The 17863-nt window shown below is 50.3% G+C and overlaps 2 protein-coding genes across 5 annotated transcripts in view; one reads left to right on the top strand and one right to left on the bottom strand.

The window, feature by feature from the left end:
- BBS4 (Bardet-Biedl syndrome 4) overlaps positions 1-5056 on the top strand; it is a 35260-nt gene extending 30204 nt beyond the window's left edge. For all 3 annotated transcript variants that reach the window (XM_066195918.1, XM_066195917.1, XM_066195919.1), the window contains 3 exons: positions 1335-1476; positions 1863-2070; positions 3627-5056. In XM_066195918.1, the coding sequence (XP_066052015.1) occupies positions 1335-1476; positions 1863-2070; positions 3627-3784 (508 nt within the window). In that variant the 3' untranslated portion in view covers positions 3785-5056. The remainder of the gene's footprint in view (positions 1-1334; positions 1477-1862; positions 2071-3626) is intronic.
- Positions 5057-9197: 4141 nt separating this feature from the next.
- On the bottom strand, positions 9198-17479 carry ADPGK (ADP dependent glucokinase). Of its 2 annotated transcripts, none has more exons than XM_066195920.1 (7): positions 17202-17479; positions 14302-14527; positions 12925-12987; positions 12548-12668; positions 12080-12276; positions 11268-11366; positions 9198-10797 (listed from the first exon to the last, which is right to left on the bottom strand). In XM_066195920.1, exons 1-7 carry the CDS (start codon positions 17414-17416, stop codon positions 10246-10248), a joined length of 1473 nt encoding a protein of 490 aa, XP_066052017.1. In that variant the 5' UTR covers positions 17417-17479; the 3' UTR covers positions 9198-10245. The 2 variants fall into 2 exon arrangements, with proteins under 2 accessions (XP_066052017.1, XP_066052018.1); XM_066195921.1 differs by having other exon boundaries at positions 9198-10794.
- Positions 17480-17863: the final 384 nt, after the last annotated feature.

Here is a 17863-nt window from a genome sequence, read left to right as displayed (position 1 = left end):
TTTCCTTCACCAGGAATGCTTTTGTAGAGGGCTGGGTTCCATGCTGAGGGCTGGAATGGAAATATCTTGGAAAATTCTTGGAAAACCAAAAAGGTGGTTGTCCTGGTTCTGGCTTGTAACTGTCCTTTCTGTGGGTGTTCAGCTATTGACATTTCTCTGACTGTCATATTGCTTCTCAGCTCTTGAAGGCGGTGAAATAGCTCCATCAGGTTCAATTAATTTTAAAACTGGCTGTTCCCAGGACTGTCTGATCTCCTCAGTGTTGTCACAAAGACAGGGAGGAGGGTTTATTCTGTGGTGGGCTCAGCATTCCAGTTTCCTCGTTAAAGGGGAAGCCATGCTTATAAATGCAGTGAGATTTTTTCTGAGAGTTGCCTTCTTTGCTCTGGGGTGGAGAGTCCCCAGGACTGGAGAGTCAGGGCCTGCAGGTTACATTTCATTTATTGCCCAGTGCCAGGGATCTTTCCCTTCTGCATTGCTCCAGAGGGTATTCCCTCTGCCTTGGCCACGGATGGTTCCAGTTATCCCAGGCATGCTCCAGGAGAGGGCACCAGTCCCTCACTCACATTTCTTGTCAAGCCACGGAGCATTGGAGCATCCCTGCCTGGCCCGTGTGCAGGGATGCTCCTCTGGGGTCCACACAGAGCTCCTCCACCCACTCTGCCTCTCCTGGCCAGGCCAGATGGAGAGGTTTAATGTATCCCAGTGAAGGACAGGGATAATTTGACACATGAGAGTGTGTGGAGCAGTTCTGCCTCGTGAAATCTTCACTCAGGAGTGTGCAGGTTCACCTGTGGCAGTCCCTGCAGTTGTGTGTGGTTTTGCTGGGGGAACGAGAGAGAAGAGGTGAGGAAAAGTAAACAGCACATTCCGTGGCGTGTCAGTTTATAAAATCCAAGAGCAGGCCTCTGTTGCGCTGCCTGTCCCATGATGAGGTGCTCTCCTGCAAACTGGGAATACTGGGAGAGTGAGGTAAATCAGAAAAAGATCATCTGTCTCAGTATGACAAAAGCCCCTGTCACTGGCGGGGCTGGGAGACCAGGAGAGTCCCAGGATGGCCCCAGGTGTAGAGAACTGGGTGTTGCAAGAGGGGGGCAGTCAGGGAGGGATTTATGTTGTCATCAGCACCGGGGGCCTTTGCAGAGCCCAGCACTGGGTCTGTCATCAGACAGGAAGGTCTCAGCCATGTTCCCAAGGACTTTGGCTGCAGCCCCTCTGTTGGTGCCACACAAGGAGGTGTGTCCAGCTTTGCTGCTTGGGCACATCCTAGCGCTATTGCAGCCAGGATGAGTGCTGCCACAGGGAGTGTGATGCATCCCACGTGTCTGCTGCAGGTGCAACCCCCTCATCAACCTGAACTACGCCGTCCTGCTCTACAACCAGGGCGACAAGGAGGGGGCCCTCAGCCAGTATCAGGAGATGGAGAGGAAGGTCACCGTCGCCAGGGAGAGCAGCGCGCCTGACTTCGACCCTGAGGTTTGTGCCTGAGCTCAGGAGCCACCCCAGGGCTGGCAGCAGATGAGGAGGGGGTTTGACTTTGAGTCCAGTTATTAGGAAAAAATTCTGCTTATGAGATTTTCCAAGCGGAGCGGGCACCTGCTGAGAGCTGCTCACTTCCTTTCTGCTCTTTGAAGCCCAGTTCTTCAATCAATACACAGAAAGACAAGATTCCCTCTTCATTAAGGGACTGAATTAGCAGAGATGTTTGCCCCAAGCACCAAGCTGTAGCCAGCTCTCCACAGATATTTTCTTGTAGGGTTTTTTTGTTTTGTTGTTGTTTTTTTTTTTTTTATGGTGTTGTTGACTTTATTATCTGAAGTGTTCCTGCTTACAGTGCTCTTCTCTTTTTGCTTCTCGAGAAGATGGTGGAGATGGCCCAGAAGATGGGAACTGCCCTGCAGGTCGGGGAGAGCCTGGTCTGGACCAAGCCTTCTAAAGAGTCCAAATCCAAGCAGAAAACTGCTGTGTCAGGGAAATCCAGCTCTCAGCAGCCTTTGGGCTCCAACCAGGCCCTGGGTCAAGCCATGTCCTCTGCTGCAGGATATGGGAAAACCATGCAGCTCCCCCCAGGTACGTCTCCTTTGCTGTTCTTTCAAGTAGAGATGTGGGAGGGAAGAAATCTCTCTTCCCTTTGGGAATTACAGCATGTGTTCAGGAAGGGATTGACTTCCTCACACAGCAGTGAGGGCAATATTTGGTGATAACTTTCCCAGATTTCTAAGTTCAGGAAGATGCTCTGTGTAGTGTATTTCACTCTCCTGCTTTTGTGGGGATGTGGGAGGCTGGGATTCCCTTCCTGTCTGAGCCACAATGGGCAAGATTCCATTAGCATGGGATTGTGATCTTGCTCTGGAAAAGAGGCAGTTTCAGCAACCAGACCTCTTGCCTTTCTTTGGAAGAGCCCAGGAGCTGCCAAGGACAGACAGGCTGCTACAGAGAAGGGAAAGGATGGACAATTTTCCAAAGTACTTTTGTCATTTCTCTGACAACAATAACTGCAGCTGGATTGCTCTGAGGCTGCCCATCCTTGCAGGTGTTGCTGGATTTAGTGGGACTGAGGGTTCTCAGGAGGTGGTGTGAGCCTTTGGAGGCTCAGCCCATCACTGTATGTGCTGGGGCTGGGTAGGAGCATCTCCTGAGCCATTCCAAGCCTGACCTCCTCTCACCCCACAGCTTCCAAGGAGGAATGCACTGGAGATGTTGCTCATTGTGGTGATTTTCTGTCACTCTCAGTCTTGTTGCCTGTGGACTGAACCAGGAGAGTGGTTGTGTAATCCAGGCCTCTTTCTTTGGCATCCCTAAGGACCTGTTCCATTTCTCACACATGGAATAAACTTTCCATGCAGGGAAGACTTAGCCAGAAAATATGAAAAATTAAACACACCAAGGGTTTAGGGCATACCTGAAAGACTTTATTATCCAGATCAGAGAAGGGAGCTGGTTCATAACATCAGTTGGCACCTTAAATGTAAGTGTAGAAACAACTTGTGTCCTGTTCTGATTTAATTCTGTAAGTAGCTATTTTAGCTGCCTGGAAACTCTCCCCACATTTGGTAAAGCTGTGAAGTGAAAAGAACGTTTTGATTTGGGCTCCAGCTTGAGCATAAACCAGCTTCAGTGCAACTGGAAGTGGCACTTCCCTGTCAGGTGGTGAAGCCCTGGCACAGGGTGCCCAGAGAAGCTGTGGCTGTCCCTGGGTCCCTGGCAGTGCCCAAGGCCAGGTTGGATGAGGCTTGGAGCACTCTGGGATAGTGGAAGGTGTCCCTGTCCATAGCAGGGGGTGGAATGAAATGAGGTTTAAGATCCTTTTGAACCCAAACCGTTGATTTGTGATTCTAGAAAATGTTTTCCCTTCCAGAGCATGAGTTAATTCCTACATTTGTACTGAATTAATTCCTACATTTGTACTGAATTCTGACAGCTGAGACTGTACCTGAGCCTCCTTTGAGCAGGACTTCAGGTGCTGTAAGGTCTGGATAACTCAGTGTCAATAAACTGTTAGGCAGAAGGAATCTGAGGGTAATTACAGGTTGTGATTGTTTTGCACCTTTGCTGCTGGGAAGGACATAAAGAACAGACAACACATACGTAACCACAGAGTAACTTTACCTGTGTTCTTTCCCCAGGTGCTGCAACACCAGCTCTACCAAAAAAGCCTCCCTCCCTGCCTCTGGAACCAGAACAGGAGCAGGACTCGGAAACGAGCCCTGAGGAGAACTCAGCTCCCACAGGGGACAAGGAGCAGAGGAAGGAGAAGCACCAGAGCCAGGAGGCAGTAGAGTAGGGTGGCTCTGGGCAGCACAGGTGGTGCAGGAGCCTCTCCAGGGCTGCCTGGGATTTGGGAAAGTCGCATGGTGGCTTCTCCCCGCTGTCAGTTAGTCTGGATGCAGTTGTTTCCTATCAGTGATTTTAGCTTGTGGGGCTCTGCCTTGCTCCAAGGAGTTACTGCAGTGACCAGAGGTTTCTGTGTAGCTGCTCTTAGAGCAGTCACAACTCACTACACAACTGGAGGGTCCAGCTCTCCACAGGTTGGGCGTGAGTCCTCCAGAAGGACATTTAGCAAAGCCAGCAGTAGTGATTTAGGATCCTGGACTGCGAGGAGGATCAAACCCTTCCAGTGGCTGAACTGGTGAGCAGCTGATTTTGCATAAAGAACCAGTAAACTGAAGCTTCAGGGCTCTGTGAAGCTCCCCAGCTGTTTGACAATGCATTTCCTGCTTTTAGTTCTGCACTGTTGGACTGTATCTCTCTGTAATTACCAGTCCAGGAGAGGAAGGTTAGTAATGGAAACATCTCAGAGGCAGCATGAGCTGGACTTTAGGTACATCCCAGCCTTCAGCTGTGCTTTGTGGTTTGTTGCTCTTATGCAGAAAGACATTAATGGATCTTTAGAGCCCAGGCAGGAGCTGAAGTGCTCTCCTGCTCCCTGGAGAACACTGAAAGAGTAGGACCCCTCACTTTCCCCTGGATTCTGACAGCTCAAACCGACTGCTTATCTTAAATGTGGCTTTTTTTCTCCTCAGCTGTCCTTTCTGCTTTTGGGGTTTGTGTCAGTTCAGCCCCAGGGCAGCACTCCTGTAAGGATCCCCTCCTGCCAGGAGTTAAACAGCATTTTTTTGTAGAGCACTGGCAAATTGAAACAAACCAGACAAGAAAGAGTGTCAGGCAGGTACAGTGCAGAGATTTTTATTCACATTTCACTTCATACACTGCAAGTTCCTGCAGCCTAACAGAGTGCTTGGGAAGAAGAGGTGAGGATTGCAGAGCAGGGGTGGGCAGGGGCTCAGAATTCTTCACTTCAGCCCCAAAACTTTAATTCAAGGTAGATTTTTGTCCTAGGATGCTTTGATGGGATAAATGTCACACAGGGAGCACTTGGAGGTACTGTGAAGGGATTTATTTTAAAAATATATTTCGTGAAAAGCTTATGCAACAGTGAACCAATTATTGTAGGAAATGAAGCAGTAGCGCCTTCTTACTTCCTGGGAGCTTCATGTCTAAGGGAGTGTTTTTAAATATGTAATTCCAGTTGGATAATAAATAGAGCTGCAATTCTTGTCCTGTCCTGTCCCCTTTCCTCCCCTGGGCATGGTGATGGGGGCATTTGCATGCAGTAAATTCCTGGGATCTTTCTGGAGAGCATTTTTGTGCTAATGGTAATGAGGCTGGACTGCTCTTTCAGCTGGAATTAAGCAAGGGACTCTTCAGGCGGACTGCACTGAGGCATTTAGGGATTTTGGAAATCACACCTTATGTTCCAAAACCTGTTTCTGGCATCAGCCATAATTCTAATCCCCTCTTTTCCCCCCTTAACGGAAAAGAATCATGAGCTTAATTTTGAGGGAAGCAGAAACCATCTGCTTTAGGACTTTTCTTCCCCTTTTTAGGGAAAGGTCTGTGATGAACAGGGTAAAACAGAGCTCACAAGGTACTTTGCATCTTGGCTTCTGCACAGGAAACAAACTCAAAGGCATTCAAACATCAATGCCTGGGCGGCAAGACCTTGTTCCAGCCAAGAGTAATGATCTGTCTATCCAGCAACATGTGTTCAACCCAAAAACTGTGGTGCTGAGGTCCCTGAGACAACTGGATGCTGATTGATGGTACAGGCAGTGTTAGTGGGTACATGCTGTGCTCCTCTACTTGTTTGCTTAGTTGTGACTGAGCAAGGTGGATGTGGGGGCCTTAAAGCTGTTCAGAATGTAGATTTCCCAGTTGGGGAGTGGGTTTCAGTTGGCAAAGCCTCTTCTGCAGAGACAGACAAGCCTCAGTGCTGAATGGGGGATAACTTTAGTAAAATAATAAGCTCCACACATGAATGCATTCAAAAAGAGCCCATATGATAACAAGTACTCCATCTGCCAAGACTTTTCTAGAAGAGAAAATGCAGTTCTGCTACAAGGAAAGCTCTACCACTCCCTAAAACCACACTGCTCCGAAAAATCAGTTTTTAATGGAAGACACAGATGAGATCTGAGCCCAGTTTTACCCAGTCTGACCGAGGGGCAGCTTTCCTGAGAAATTCACAGGGGAAGTTTCCAGGGTATTTTTTCCATTGCCTCTCCTTGCATTTTAATGGCATCATTCCTGCCATCATTGGTGTTCCTCGGCTGCTGTGAGATCTGCTGAGCACAGGCTGATCCCAAGCTGTTGGGGACAGAGCTCCTGGCACAGGAGGGAATGGCCCTGTGCTATTTCCAACCTGCACCTTTCCTTTGCTGAAACAACATCCTCCCTCCAGAGTCTGCATCAGTGACCCCCTGAGAATTCCACCTGGATCCAGCTGGGGTACCACACAAGAAACTGCTCCAGAGTGAAAGGAGAACTTCATCTGACATCTCCAACAGACAGAACCAGCATTCCTGGCTCTGAGGTCCAAGTTTTACTGCAAAGGTGACTCAGACCCAGTATTTTCCTCTGGTTTTCTCTGTTCTTCCCAACACTCCAAGGTTCCTTACCCCAGGAATTACAAAACTCAAATAGCAAGGCAGCAATTGCATGACAAGTCTGTGCCAGCACTGCTCTGGAGCAGATTGCACAGAGACAATACTGGCACAGAGACACTTTAGCTGTTCACTCACTCACAACCCTCAGCTTTTACCTAAGCTGCATGCTCCAAAAGAACCTCCAAACCAACATTTTAGGATAACTGGAAACGGAGTTCTGTTGTACCATTTCACAGAATTGTCCCATTATTCAACTCTTTGCTCTGGACACGGCTTGGAAAGGTCACCCCGTGGCACACAAATCCTGATAATTCAGTGTATCATTACAGAATAAATAGTAAAAAAGAAGCCAAGCACAACTGCTGACAGTTTTCCACTGGGTTTTGGAGTGGATTTAGTGCTCTGCTGCTCTCCAGGCTTTGGATTCCAGTGGCCGCGGAGTTCAGCCAAGCTCTAAAACATCCAGCACAAAGCAGTTTAATGAGGTCTTTGCTAAAGGCTGAGGAAGAACATTTCAGCACCAGTTCTATAAAATGAACTTGGGAAGGGAGGGCAAACTTGACTGGATCTCACACATCCCAACAGGAGATAACCAGGAAACAAGAAAATCAAGTAATTCTTAGTAATGCTGTGAAACTCCCCTGGAGAGGAACAAAGGTAAAGAGCCTTTAAACTGGCAAGAGTTGGATTGGGGATTGGCTCTTCCATGGCACAGCACCAAGGGCACAGTGGAGAAGGAACGTGTCCTTTGAGACTCTGCCAGGCCCCTGTGATTCACACCTCCCAAACAATCCAGTACTTGACCCTCAGTAAGTGCCGTACACAGAGAACATGGGAAGAATGCTCATTCTGGATCCTGGATAAGACAAAATAAACCCAAGCCAAGGTGGCTGCAGGAAGACACAAGTGACAATAGCAGTGTGCACAGGTTTTACCACGGAGAGCTGTCACAGTGCTGAGCTCTGCTGCTGCATCTTCAGCAGAATAAACATTTCCAGTGCAAACCCTGCTTCGGGAGTGAGGCTGGCTGAGGTTTGAGTCATCCATCACTGTGGATTTCAAGGTAAAAATAACACAGGAGAACAAATAGAATTTGTAGAGACAGAGGATGAGGGGGAGCAGGGTCAGCTCAAGCCTGGTTTTGAAGCTTTGGTATTTTTGCAGCTGTTAAAGCAGCTTTTCTTTTCACTGCTGTAGCTGTGCAGAGGTGTGAGACTACGGGTGTAGGGAAAGGATTTCAGGAGCTCTGTCATTAATTTGGGAAGGCAGAAGGAAGTTAAGCACGTCATGTTCACAGCATGCGAAACAAAAGCAAATGCTGCTGGGCCCCTCCACTCAATTCAGATTTATTACCATATAGATTGTTCCACAACTTAATCAGGGATCCCACTAGCACAGCTGATGAACAGGTCATGGTGGTTAAGGATTCTCCTTGGGAAGTGACTTTGGACCAGATGAGCTCTCTGTGCCTGATAAAGCAGCTTTGGGTAGAGCAGCAGCCTGGCCATCCTGAGCTGCTGGGATGCCAGGCATTCCCAGCACACCCCAAATGGGCCACAGCAGAAATGTTTACCTGTGAGGAGCAGCAGGAAGAAGGAGGTAACAATAATTATCAGTTTAGCTTTTTGGCCCAGATGATTCTTAAGGAGTAAGCTCCTTTTTAATGATTCTTTACAGCAGTTATTGACTCGGATTCAAAAAGCTCATTTTAACCTGCCTTGTTCCTGTTCAGTGCAAGCTCAACTGACCCTGGGACAAGGCCTGTAGGTGCAGACAGGTGTTTCTAGGTGTCAGTCCCATCAGCCTCACATCCTTGGAAGTGTTTTGGGAAGAAGTGAAATACAGCAGCAGGGCCGTTGCTGGTGACAGCTTGTGTGTATTTAGTTTTGTTTAGTTCCAGGTCAAGAATCCACAGAGCAAGCCAAGGATCAGTTTCCAACCGGCAGATCCATGGCCTTTGGTGGCCCTAGAAGTGGAGTGCCAAAAGGCCACTGTCCCAGGCTGCAAAAACAGCCTTGCTAAGGGCCTTGGACCTCTAAGTGAGCCAAAAGAAGAGGTTCTTTTCATTTATTTTCAGCTTAGGAAGACTAAATCAGAACTTCAAGTCCTGTGTACAGTTTATCAGTGATAATAGTAACAGTGATAATAATCATCATCATAAAAAAATAATCTGGGTAAAAATGCCTCCAGTCTTAAGAAGATCCTGCACCTGGATAAAATGCTGACACTCAAGGGAAGCTCAGGGTGGGCTGAGCTGCAGGAAAACACGGTACTGACAGTACTTCTGCTCTGTACAACACAGGAGACTTTGCTCAGGGGGAAAGCTGAATACACATGACAGACAGCATTGTGTGCTGAGTCAATGCAAGTACAACAGCTGCCAATTTTCATCCTTGCAGGGCAGCCAGGATGGCTTTACCCAACAGAGAACACCACTGACAGCAGCCTGACAGTGTTATTGCAACAGATCACTCCACCCTGAGTGACACAGACTCTCCTCCCTCCATTCAGGTGCAAAGACTGACCTGGAACAACCTCCACCAAGCTCTGGTAAGGCACTGGCTTGCCCAGACACGCTGATTGCACTTAACCCAGTTCTACTGAAAACTGCCTTGAGAGCTGTGCAAATGCACTCCAGGTTCCTGAAGTGGCCAGAGACAAAACCATGCTGGAAAGAGAGAAAACCATGCTGGTGCTCTACAGTTCTTAGCGTGTGACTGTGAAAAGGTAAAAAAAAAATTAGAAGCAAAGTATTTAACAAGGACACATGGTTCTGCTTTTTTAATTTCAAAGGCCAGAGCAAAGAAACTATCAGTTTTGACCTAGTCAAAAAACCCCAACATCAAACCCGGAAAAGGCCTCTTCACTTCAGTCTTACCTGGAAAACACTCTTGCAAAATTTGAGCTTCCAGAGGGACCTTCCCATATATATTAACCTTTCCTAATAGAGGGCAGGGAGACTGAAGAATTTGGTACAGCCATTCTCAAACAACCAAAAACGAGTCTCCAGCACTCAAGAGCTTTTCTGTAACACATCAAGTGTTAGCAGAGTATTTCGTGTACAGCAAGCACAGGGAATGGTTTGGGGGTTCCCTGGCAGGAAAACAGAGCTGTCCCCCAAACAGAAATCCTGATTATCTTCACTCCTTGTTTCCTAAGAACTAAGCACAGGCTGCTGGGGCTCAGTTAAACACCCTTCATCACAGAAATCCAGAATCACCTGTGCAGCCCAGAGTAGGTTCGGTCTGTGTCACATTTTGGGACTGTGGCTCCCTCTGGGGCTGGGCACAGAGAGAGGTGATTGCACCAGGCAATAATTCCATCCTCACCCAGGCAAGCTTTGCAATGTGCTGGGAGGAGATAACCCACAAGGCTTTTATTTTTAATTTACCAGAGGTGAGGCAGGGCCAGGCACTGCTGTGCTCTCCCTGGGATCCAGGGGCAGAAGGTTCTCCTGCTGCTGCACTTTCCAGCACTACCAGGAAAGATCCATATGAGCCATGAACTTTGCCAGCCAGGGATTTAGGTCTCTGTGTCCCTCCCCCTTAAGACAAAGCCAATTTTCACATTAAATATTAAAATATCTGCACCTGACCTGCACGTGAAGCGCTCGAGTCACTGCCAATGACTGGAATGTAGCCGACAGTTTATACCTGGCATTATTCTTTGGCTCTTTCTCAGTTACACCCAGAAAACACACCACACCCTGGTTCTGTTCCTATACCACCACTGCTTCAAATCCCAATCCACGGGTCTCAGACACCGTGCAGTGTTGGAGAAGAAGGAAGGTCCTGGTTTTCTACTGAGGATACACTTCGGAATAGAACAGTCCCTCGGCTGAAATGGCATCCCCGAGTCCCACGGTCCGGACGGGATCCTTGCACACCAGCACAGGGGTGAAGTGGAAGGAGATGCCTTCCCTGTGCCACTGCACCACGGGCTCGTCTGGATTGAGGGAGATTTTGGACGGCGCCTCCGTGTGGGAGGTGACGAACTCCAGAGGAGCTTTGAGGAAGACCTTGCTGGTGTCGATGGTGTCGGTGGCACAGGCCTGGGTGCCGGCGGCCCTGGCCCCGGCCGCCACCGCCGCCGCCTGGTTGCCCCAGTGCCCGTCCACGGTGACCAGCATGTGGTAGGCCAGGGTGTGGAAGTGGATCCGTGTCAGGTCTGAGGCGCGCTCCGCCGTCCTGCCGTGCTCCTTCAGGATCCAGAAGAGGATGTCGCTGACCACCCCCACGTCGGGAATGCCGCTCCAGGAGGCCAGGGAGGCGTGGGGACCGGAGGCAGCCTGGGTGAGGAACAGCAGCTCCTGCTCGTTCAGCCCGATGGAGTTCACCAGGGGAAAGACCTGCTAACAGAAACAGGGAACGGCGGGTTTGCCTTCAGGAGCAGACTCAGACCCGGGATTCCTCCCTGGGCTGTGCTTTTGCAGTATCCTGTTGCTGGCTCAGCAGAAGCAGCACCCAGTTTCCCAGTCACTGCTCTTGCACAAGTTGGCAAGAATTACTTAGCCAAGAAAACGTTCCATTTGGTGCAATTAATTTTCCAGACACACACTTTGACAGTAAAGAGTAACAACACATCAACTCCACATAAAACACAACACTGAGATCAGAGCTGTGTCAAGCTAAACAAGGAACCACCAAGAAAGAAATTCTGCAGAGAAATCGAGGGATTTTTTAAAATTACAAACTCAGCCCAAATTCAATCCTTAATTTATCTTCCAATGTATAGTCCAAATGTGGAGTTTTGATTTCTGTATTCATGCACTAGTGTGATACTGAACCTGATCAAAAGAGCACATCCTTTCATTTTCCTTACCTGATGCATAATGTTGCTCATAAAATCCTGATCAGTCATACTGGCCAGCTCCAGGTGTATGGGAATGTCTGTTGGGATATCAGAGATGGAGGCCACAGCCTACAGGAGAAAGGAAAGAACAACCCTAGAACAAGTTTGGATTAAGGGACAGAAGAAGAAAAAGGGTTTTGACTCAAGTTACACATCCTTTAATCTTCCTGTGTGTGGATATAAACAATTCCAATGGGATGTCTGACCTGTGTATGTACTGCTAAGGAGAGGAAATAAAACAACTTCTGGTTTGCAGAATCCCAGGGCAGGAAAACTGTATCTAACCGTAATCTGCTCCCAGCTCAGCACCTTTTTAATGGATTAATATCAAAAACCTCACAAATCTGAAGCAGCTTCAGAAGAGCTGATCCTAGAACATGAAAAAGGCCAATGCCTTTTTGGCATCAGGACAAGCCCTCAGCTGTAAAACAGATGGTGCAAGACAGATGCTCTTTAAGGAATGCAGGTGTCGATTATAACCTGGATCACCTCAGTATCCACCACAGAAGAAGTCTGGTATAGCTGCCAGATAAGCCCAGTAACCAAGTCAACACCCTCCAACCAGCCCTTCTTTTCCCTGGACAAGCCACTGAATCTAAGAAAAAACAGTGTTACAGCATTAGACTCCAGCCATTCCTGCAGCTCCCACTCTCCTTTTGGCATTCAGTACTGACGTCTGCGGGAGCTCTGAAGGCACAGGTGTGTCCTACACCTTCAAACCTGGGAAAACAAGGCCTTACCATGAAACACTTGGAGGGGAAATTAAGGAAATTCAGACTCACCTCCATGAGTCGTCTCTGTCGCATCTCCTTGCTCTGTCCTTCCATCATGTGAAGTCCTGAAAGCACCACCAGGTCTGGCTGGAATTCATCCAGGCTGGACACAAACACTTCCAGCATGTTCAGGGCACCGTTGGACAGGTCGTGGGAGAAGATGAAGCGGTTGGCAGCGGGTGCCCTCACTCGGCCCCACTGCTCACCTGGGGTGGAGCAAACAGGACCAAGTGTGTGTCAACTGGTTTATTCCTGGGCAAGATCACAAATTCAAGGGGCTCCATCAGCAGCAAGAAAAGCCATGGAACTGTTTTTAGCCTTTACATGAAGGTTACCCTGAGTTTCATCAGCACGTGGTTAAATCTGTGTTTTCAGGGAGCATTTTAGTGTTTATGGAGCTTCAGAATGACAGCCCTCAGCCTGTGCACCAATCTTAGTGATGTTCAGGGGGTCCACTGAACACCTGCTCCATTGTACCTGCTTGATATTCCAAGATAAGATGGAACTCATCTCTTTCCTGCATGGATTCAGGCGGCACAACCACATTGTCATCGAGCAGTTCATGGAGTTTGGGACCAACTGGGCCACAAAGGAGGATCTAGAAAATAAGGAAAAACAAAGTTTCCTTTGCCGTGTCCCTTGCCAAAATTTAAGCATCACCTACACAACCGATTTTAAAAAGTTAATAATTCAATTTTTTTTTTTTAAATCAGCTTGGAAATCCAACCATATGTTCCACCAGCAGAACCTAAGAAATAACTGCCAGATCCCCAAAACCTACACGGAAGTAACATGAGACAAGCAAATTAAAGAACACGAGCAAATGGCATGAAATGTTTGGAACACGTGTGTACCTTCAGGTCTGGATTTGTGGCAAGCTTCTGCCCGATGAGAGCAGCATTTCCTCCCACGTAAAGCTGTAAAACAAACAGAGCTGGGTGTGGGCATCCCCTTGCTTTGGAACCTTTAAACACATTTAGTCCTCAGCACAAGCTGGAGATTTTGCTGAACAGGGTTCAGCAGTCCCCAGGTCACTAAAGGTTATTGGGGCTGAAGGCAAAACGATTTTACAATTCTCTGTAAGATCTCAACAAATTGAGCATTCTTTATTTTTCATCTAAATGTTCACCTTCAGGTAACGGCTCTGTAAAAATCAATTAATTCTCAACACTGACAGTGCTGTAAAAAGCCACTCATTGGGCACATAAACAGCCCTTATTCCTGTGCAACTTCTCTGTGGCCAAAGCCCTGTGGGTTTTTAGCAAGGCTGACAAGGAATCATTTAAAAACTGCAGCAGTTCTTCCTCCAGTTTGAGGTCGAGGTGAAACCCGCTGCCTGTGCACATGTGAAGTGAAAGGAACTGTGGAGGTTTCTTCAGTAAGAAAGGTCAAAATTTCCAGTTAAACTCTGATTTGAGCTTGCAAAGCAGTGAATATGGGTTGTCCTGAGGGTGACAGGTGCTCAGAGGAAGGCCACAGAGAAGATACAAGGGCTGTTCTGGAGGCAGGCTGGGAGAGCTGGGGGTGTTCACCTGGATAACAGAAGGCTCCAGGAGACCTCAGAGCCCCTTCCAGGGCCTAAAGGGGCTCCAGGAGAGCTGGAGAGAGGCTTGAGAGAAGGGTTTGGAGTGACAGGACAAGGAGTAGTGGCTTCCCTCTGCCAGAGGCAGGGTTAGATGGGATAGTGGGGAGAAATTCTTCCCTGTGAGGGTGGTGAGGCTCTGGCACAGATTGCCCAGGGGCAGCTGTGGCTGCTCCTGCATCCCTGGAAATGTCCATGTTGGACACTGGGGCTTGCAGCAGCCTGGGACAGTGGAAGGTGTCCCTGCCCATGGCAGGGGTGGCACTGGATGGGCTTTGAGGTCTCTTCCAACCCAAACCATTCCTGGCTTCTCTCACAGACTACAGGCCACACAGCTAAAAATCAGGTGATTCCTCACTCCCAGCCTCACCCCAAGGTGTGGGAGGCTCTTTTACAGCCTCAGCCCCATCTCTGGCTCCCAAGAGGCATCTTCGACATTTCAGTTTGGGAATGTCAGCAGGGGACAGACCACTTAAACCCCTCCCATTGGCAGCAGGGGCAGAACCCCGGGGAAAACCATTCACACAACTCAAGCTACACCACAAGCTTCTTCCTCAATGGTTTGCTCTCCAGAGGGAGAATGAAAGTCAGCAGGGACAAGGCAGTAAGGAAGGGGATTGCCAAGGCTCCCCTGCGGGCGCAGACCCACCTGTGCCGCGGGGTGCTCCGAGGCTGTTCGCGCAATGTCCCGGAACGCCTCGGCATCGCTGAAGAAGCGCTCGGCAGCCGCCCCTCTCTCCATGAAATGGGCAAAAGCCTCCCTCAGGTCCTGCCTGGAGTTCAGGACTGCGTGGTTCTTCCCATCGCTGGGCTCCAGGCCCAGAGCCTCCAGCAGCTTCACCCCAGACAGAACCACGTCCACGCAGGCGTTGACGCTGGGAGAGAGAAAGAAAAGGCGTCCTGGGAAAACCAGACAGACCTCAGGGCTCCCGGGAGTGCAGTGAAGTCACATCCCTGGCTGTGCAGGGGGAGGACAACCAACCAAAGGGGAAAAAGGCACAGGAATTTCCTGACATTCTCTCCTAAAGCTTTCTCCGTTTGACTGGGTTTTATTGTGCTCAGAGAGGGATTTCTAACTTTCTAACTTCTAAACAAGGAAAGCTGCGTGGTCCAGAGGTGGTTGAGTATGTTACAATACAGGTTCTACTTCGTTTCCTGCCTTGGGCTCGCTTAAAAAGAACAGGCATTGTAACAGCGCCCTTTTAAATTTTTAGAAGCCTTTTTAAATGTATGTATTTTGGGTTTGAAGTGTACAGGTGATTCAAAACTGTTAAAAACAAAACTGAAAGCGTTTAAGTCAGCTAGATCAGCCTCTGGAGTTTCAGCTATTCCTAATAATACCCAAACTCACACACAACTCCCCACACAGGCTGGCTCTGTTTACAGAAAGTCAAGAGAGCAATTTGTCAGTTGAAATATTTGAAATGGCAATTTCCAAAGGCCCGTCCCAAACTTAGAGAAATAGCACACAGTGGAAACAGGAGAAAAAATCCTGTAATAGTAAGGGAGGGATAAGAACCATTTCAGCAGATCCAGGCTTTTTGGAAGTCTAACTTCCAGTCCCCATGTCTCGTTGATTTAATCACAGTCTAATTCAGACTAGAGGACAGGAGACTTTCTGGCAGGAACCAGAACCCCAGGAAGACAACTTAGAAACCCTTGCCCTCGTTTCACTCCGTGGTTTCAGAGCAATAACAACATACAGCAAATGTTTCCTGAAGTGACACCAGCAATTGCACAGAGATGCAATTCAAGCATCTTCTGTAGCTGCTGTCACGTGTAATTTCTGTTCCTCCGCCCCACATTTCCCTGACAAGGATCCAAACCATCTATCAAACTCGTGCAGGATCCCTGACTTTCTCCACATCTTTCCCCATGACACTCCAAGGGCCAGTTCCTGCCCCCATCAGTGTGGAGTGCTCAGCACTGAGCATTCCCTTGGCAGTGACCTCTCACGAGTCCGATTTGGGCTGCAACAACAACAACAAAAAAGCTGCATCACACAAAATAAAGGGCATGAAAAACCATGAGGCTTTCCACTCCACGAGGTAACCAGCCCAGAAATCCTCTGGATGTGCACCACCTCCTACACCAAGGACAGAGAAATCCCCTAGCATCGCAGAGAAAAGAAACCGTAACTTGAAGCAGCATTTTAGCACCAATTTTATGTTTTAATGAATCATCACAGATCCAAGCGGATGAAACAAAATCATATTCCTTTGCTAACACAGAGCTACACAGCCATGGAAGTGGATAACTCCTTCCAACATCCAAAAGCGGAATCCTGCAGGCAAAGTCAAGTTGCCTGCCATGTCCATATATTTAAAAGAAGTGAGTCAAGCGCTAAATATAACATCTGGATTAATGGTCAGACTTAAACTCAGCATTTAACATCAATGTGACATTCCTGAACTTTCCCCTTGTTCGCTTCCCACTTTAAAAAGAGAAAGGGTGTTGAATTTCCCTGAGCTCAACATCCATTGCCTTCCCTGTCCCTTCCCTCCTTAACTCTCTCCAGCTCTGCCTGGACTCTGTTACCTCTTCCCAAAGGTGAAGGTTCCGCTCCTGTCTCCACTTTTATAAACGTGTCTCTGGTCCCTATTTATTGCCAGCCTGTGCTGGATGGACCAGCAGCTCCAACTGACCCTAACCCCAACCCTCAGACTGTACGTGAATTTGTTTTACAGATGATCAAGCTGGGAATAATGTCTCTGGAGAAGGGCTGCCAACAGGGCCAGAGCCTGGCTTAAATCTCCACCACAGGAGTGTTCTGGATCATTGATCCCCTTGGCTGATGTCCAGCTCTGACTGAGCAGCACTGCGGGAGGTGCTGCACTCACATCCGGCTCTTTTCCATGGAATCTTGGGATGGTTTGGGTTGGAAGGGACCTTCTAGGTCATCTGGCTCCATCCCCTACCATGGGCAGGGACAGCTTCCACTGTCCCAGGCTACTCCAGGCCCTGTCCAGCCTGGCCTTGGACACTGTCAGGGATGCAGGGGCAGCCACAGCTGCTCTGGGCAACCTGTGCCAGGGCCTCCCCACCCTCAAAAGGAGGGAATTCCTTCCCAATATTTCACCTAACCCTGCCCTCTGCCAGTGGGCAGCCACTATCCCTTGTCCTGTCACTCCAAGCCCTTCTCTCAAGCCTCTCTCCAGCTCTCCTGGAGCCCCTTTAGGCCCTGGAAGGGGCTCTGAGGTGTTCCTGGAGTCTTCTCCTCTCCAGGTGAGCACCCCCAGCTCTCCCAGCCTGGCTCCAGAGCAGAGGGGCTCCAGCCCTCGGAGCATCTCCGTGGCCTCTGGATTCGCTCCGGTAGCTCCCCGTCCTGCTGCTGTTGGGGACGCCAGAGCAGGAAGCAGCTCTGCAGGTGGGGTCTCACCTGGGCAGCCCAGACACACCCCAGGTACACGGCAAGGCACGCCGGGGCCGCAGCACACCCGCACCCGCGCGTTCCGGGCCCGCGCACGTGGACGCCGGGACGCACATCCCGGCCCAGGCGCGCTCCCTGCCCCGCCGCCAGGGGCGCTCCCCGCGCGCTCCCGCACCTACCCGACGGCGACGCGCGCCCAGCCGCGCGCGGGGCGGACAATGGCCGCCTGCCAGGCCGCCACCGTGCGCGCCTCCAGCGAGCGGGCGCGGCGCAGCGTCCCCAGCAGCGAGGCCGAGAGCTGCCGCAGGGCCGCGGGGGGCAGCTCGGGGCCCAGCACGCACAGGTAGCCCAGCGCCAGGGCCAGCAGGCCCACGCACACCGACCGCTGCCACATCGCGCCGGGCGCGCTCCGCCGCTCCTCCTCCTCCTCCTCCCCCGCGGCCGAGGCGGGGCGCCGCCGGCGGGGGCCTCCTTACGCCGCCTCCGTAGCGCCCCGCCCCCGCCGGCCGCCGCCTGGCGGAGAGCTCTCCGTGAATGGCGGCGCGCCGCTCCTCCTGCGCCGCCTGCGTACGGCCCGGCCGCGCCGCTGCGCCGCCTGCGTAAATCGGTTCGGGAATAGCGCTCCCCCTGCGCGCCTTGCGTGCGGCCCGCCAAGGCCCTGCGCCAGCTGCGTAACTCGGCACGGGAATAGCGTGGGCGGCGCCGCGTCGTGAGGGGCGATGGCGGGACGGGGGCTCCCTCCCTCCCTCCCTCACGGCCCCGCCGGGCTGAGGCGGCCGGGAGAGAAGCCCGCGGTGAGCGCTGCCCTGCGGCCGAGGCCTTCAGTAGCGCTGAGCTGATG

The sequence above is a fragment of the Chamaea fasciata genome, unplaced genomic scaffold, assembly GCF_029207755.1.
Source record: "Chamaea fasciata isolate MVZ Bird 193981 ecotype frontalis unplaced genomic scaffold, bChaFas1.0.hap1 SCAF_14, whole genome shotgun sequence".
NCBI lineage: Eukaryota > Metazoa > Chordata > Aves > Passeriformes > Sylviidae > Chamaea > Chamaea fasciata.
The sequence above is the reverse complement of the archived record's forward strand: the minus strand, read 5'-3'. Positions and strand labels throughout refer to the sequence as shown.

What these genes read in the sequence shown, in the direction of transcription:
- ADPGK (XM_066195920.1), bottom strand. Translation starts at nt 17,416, where the DNA reads ATGTGGCAGCGGTCGGTGTGCGTGGGCCTGCTGGCCCTGGCGCTGGGC. An exon ending in TGGGCGCGCGTCGCCGTCGG is followed by an intron (nt 14,528 to 17,201) that starts GTAGGTGCGGGA and finishes TCTCTCTCCCAG; the next exon opens with CGTCAACGCCTGCGTGGACG. An exon ending in TGAGCAACATTATGCATCAG is followed by an intron (nt 10,798 to 11,267) that starts GTAAGGAAAATG and finishes TGTTTCTGTTAG; the next exon opens with CAGGTCTTTCCCCTGGTGAA.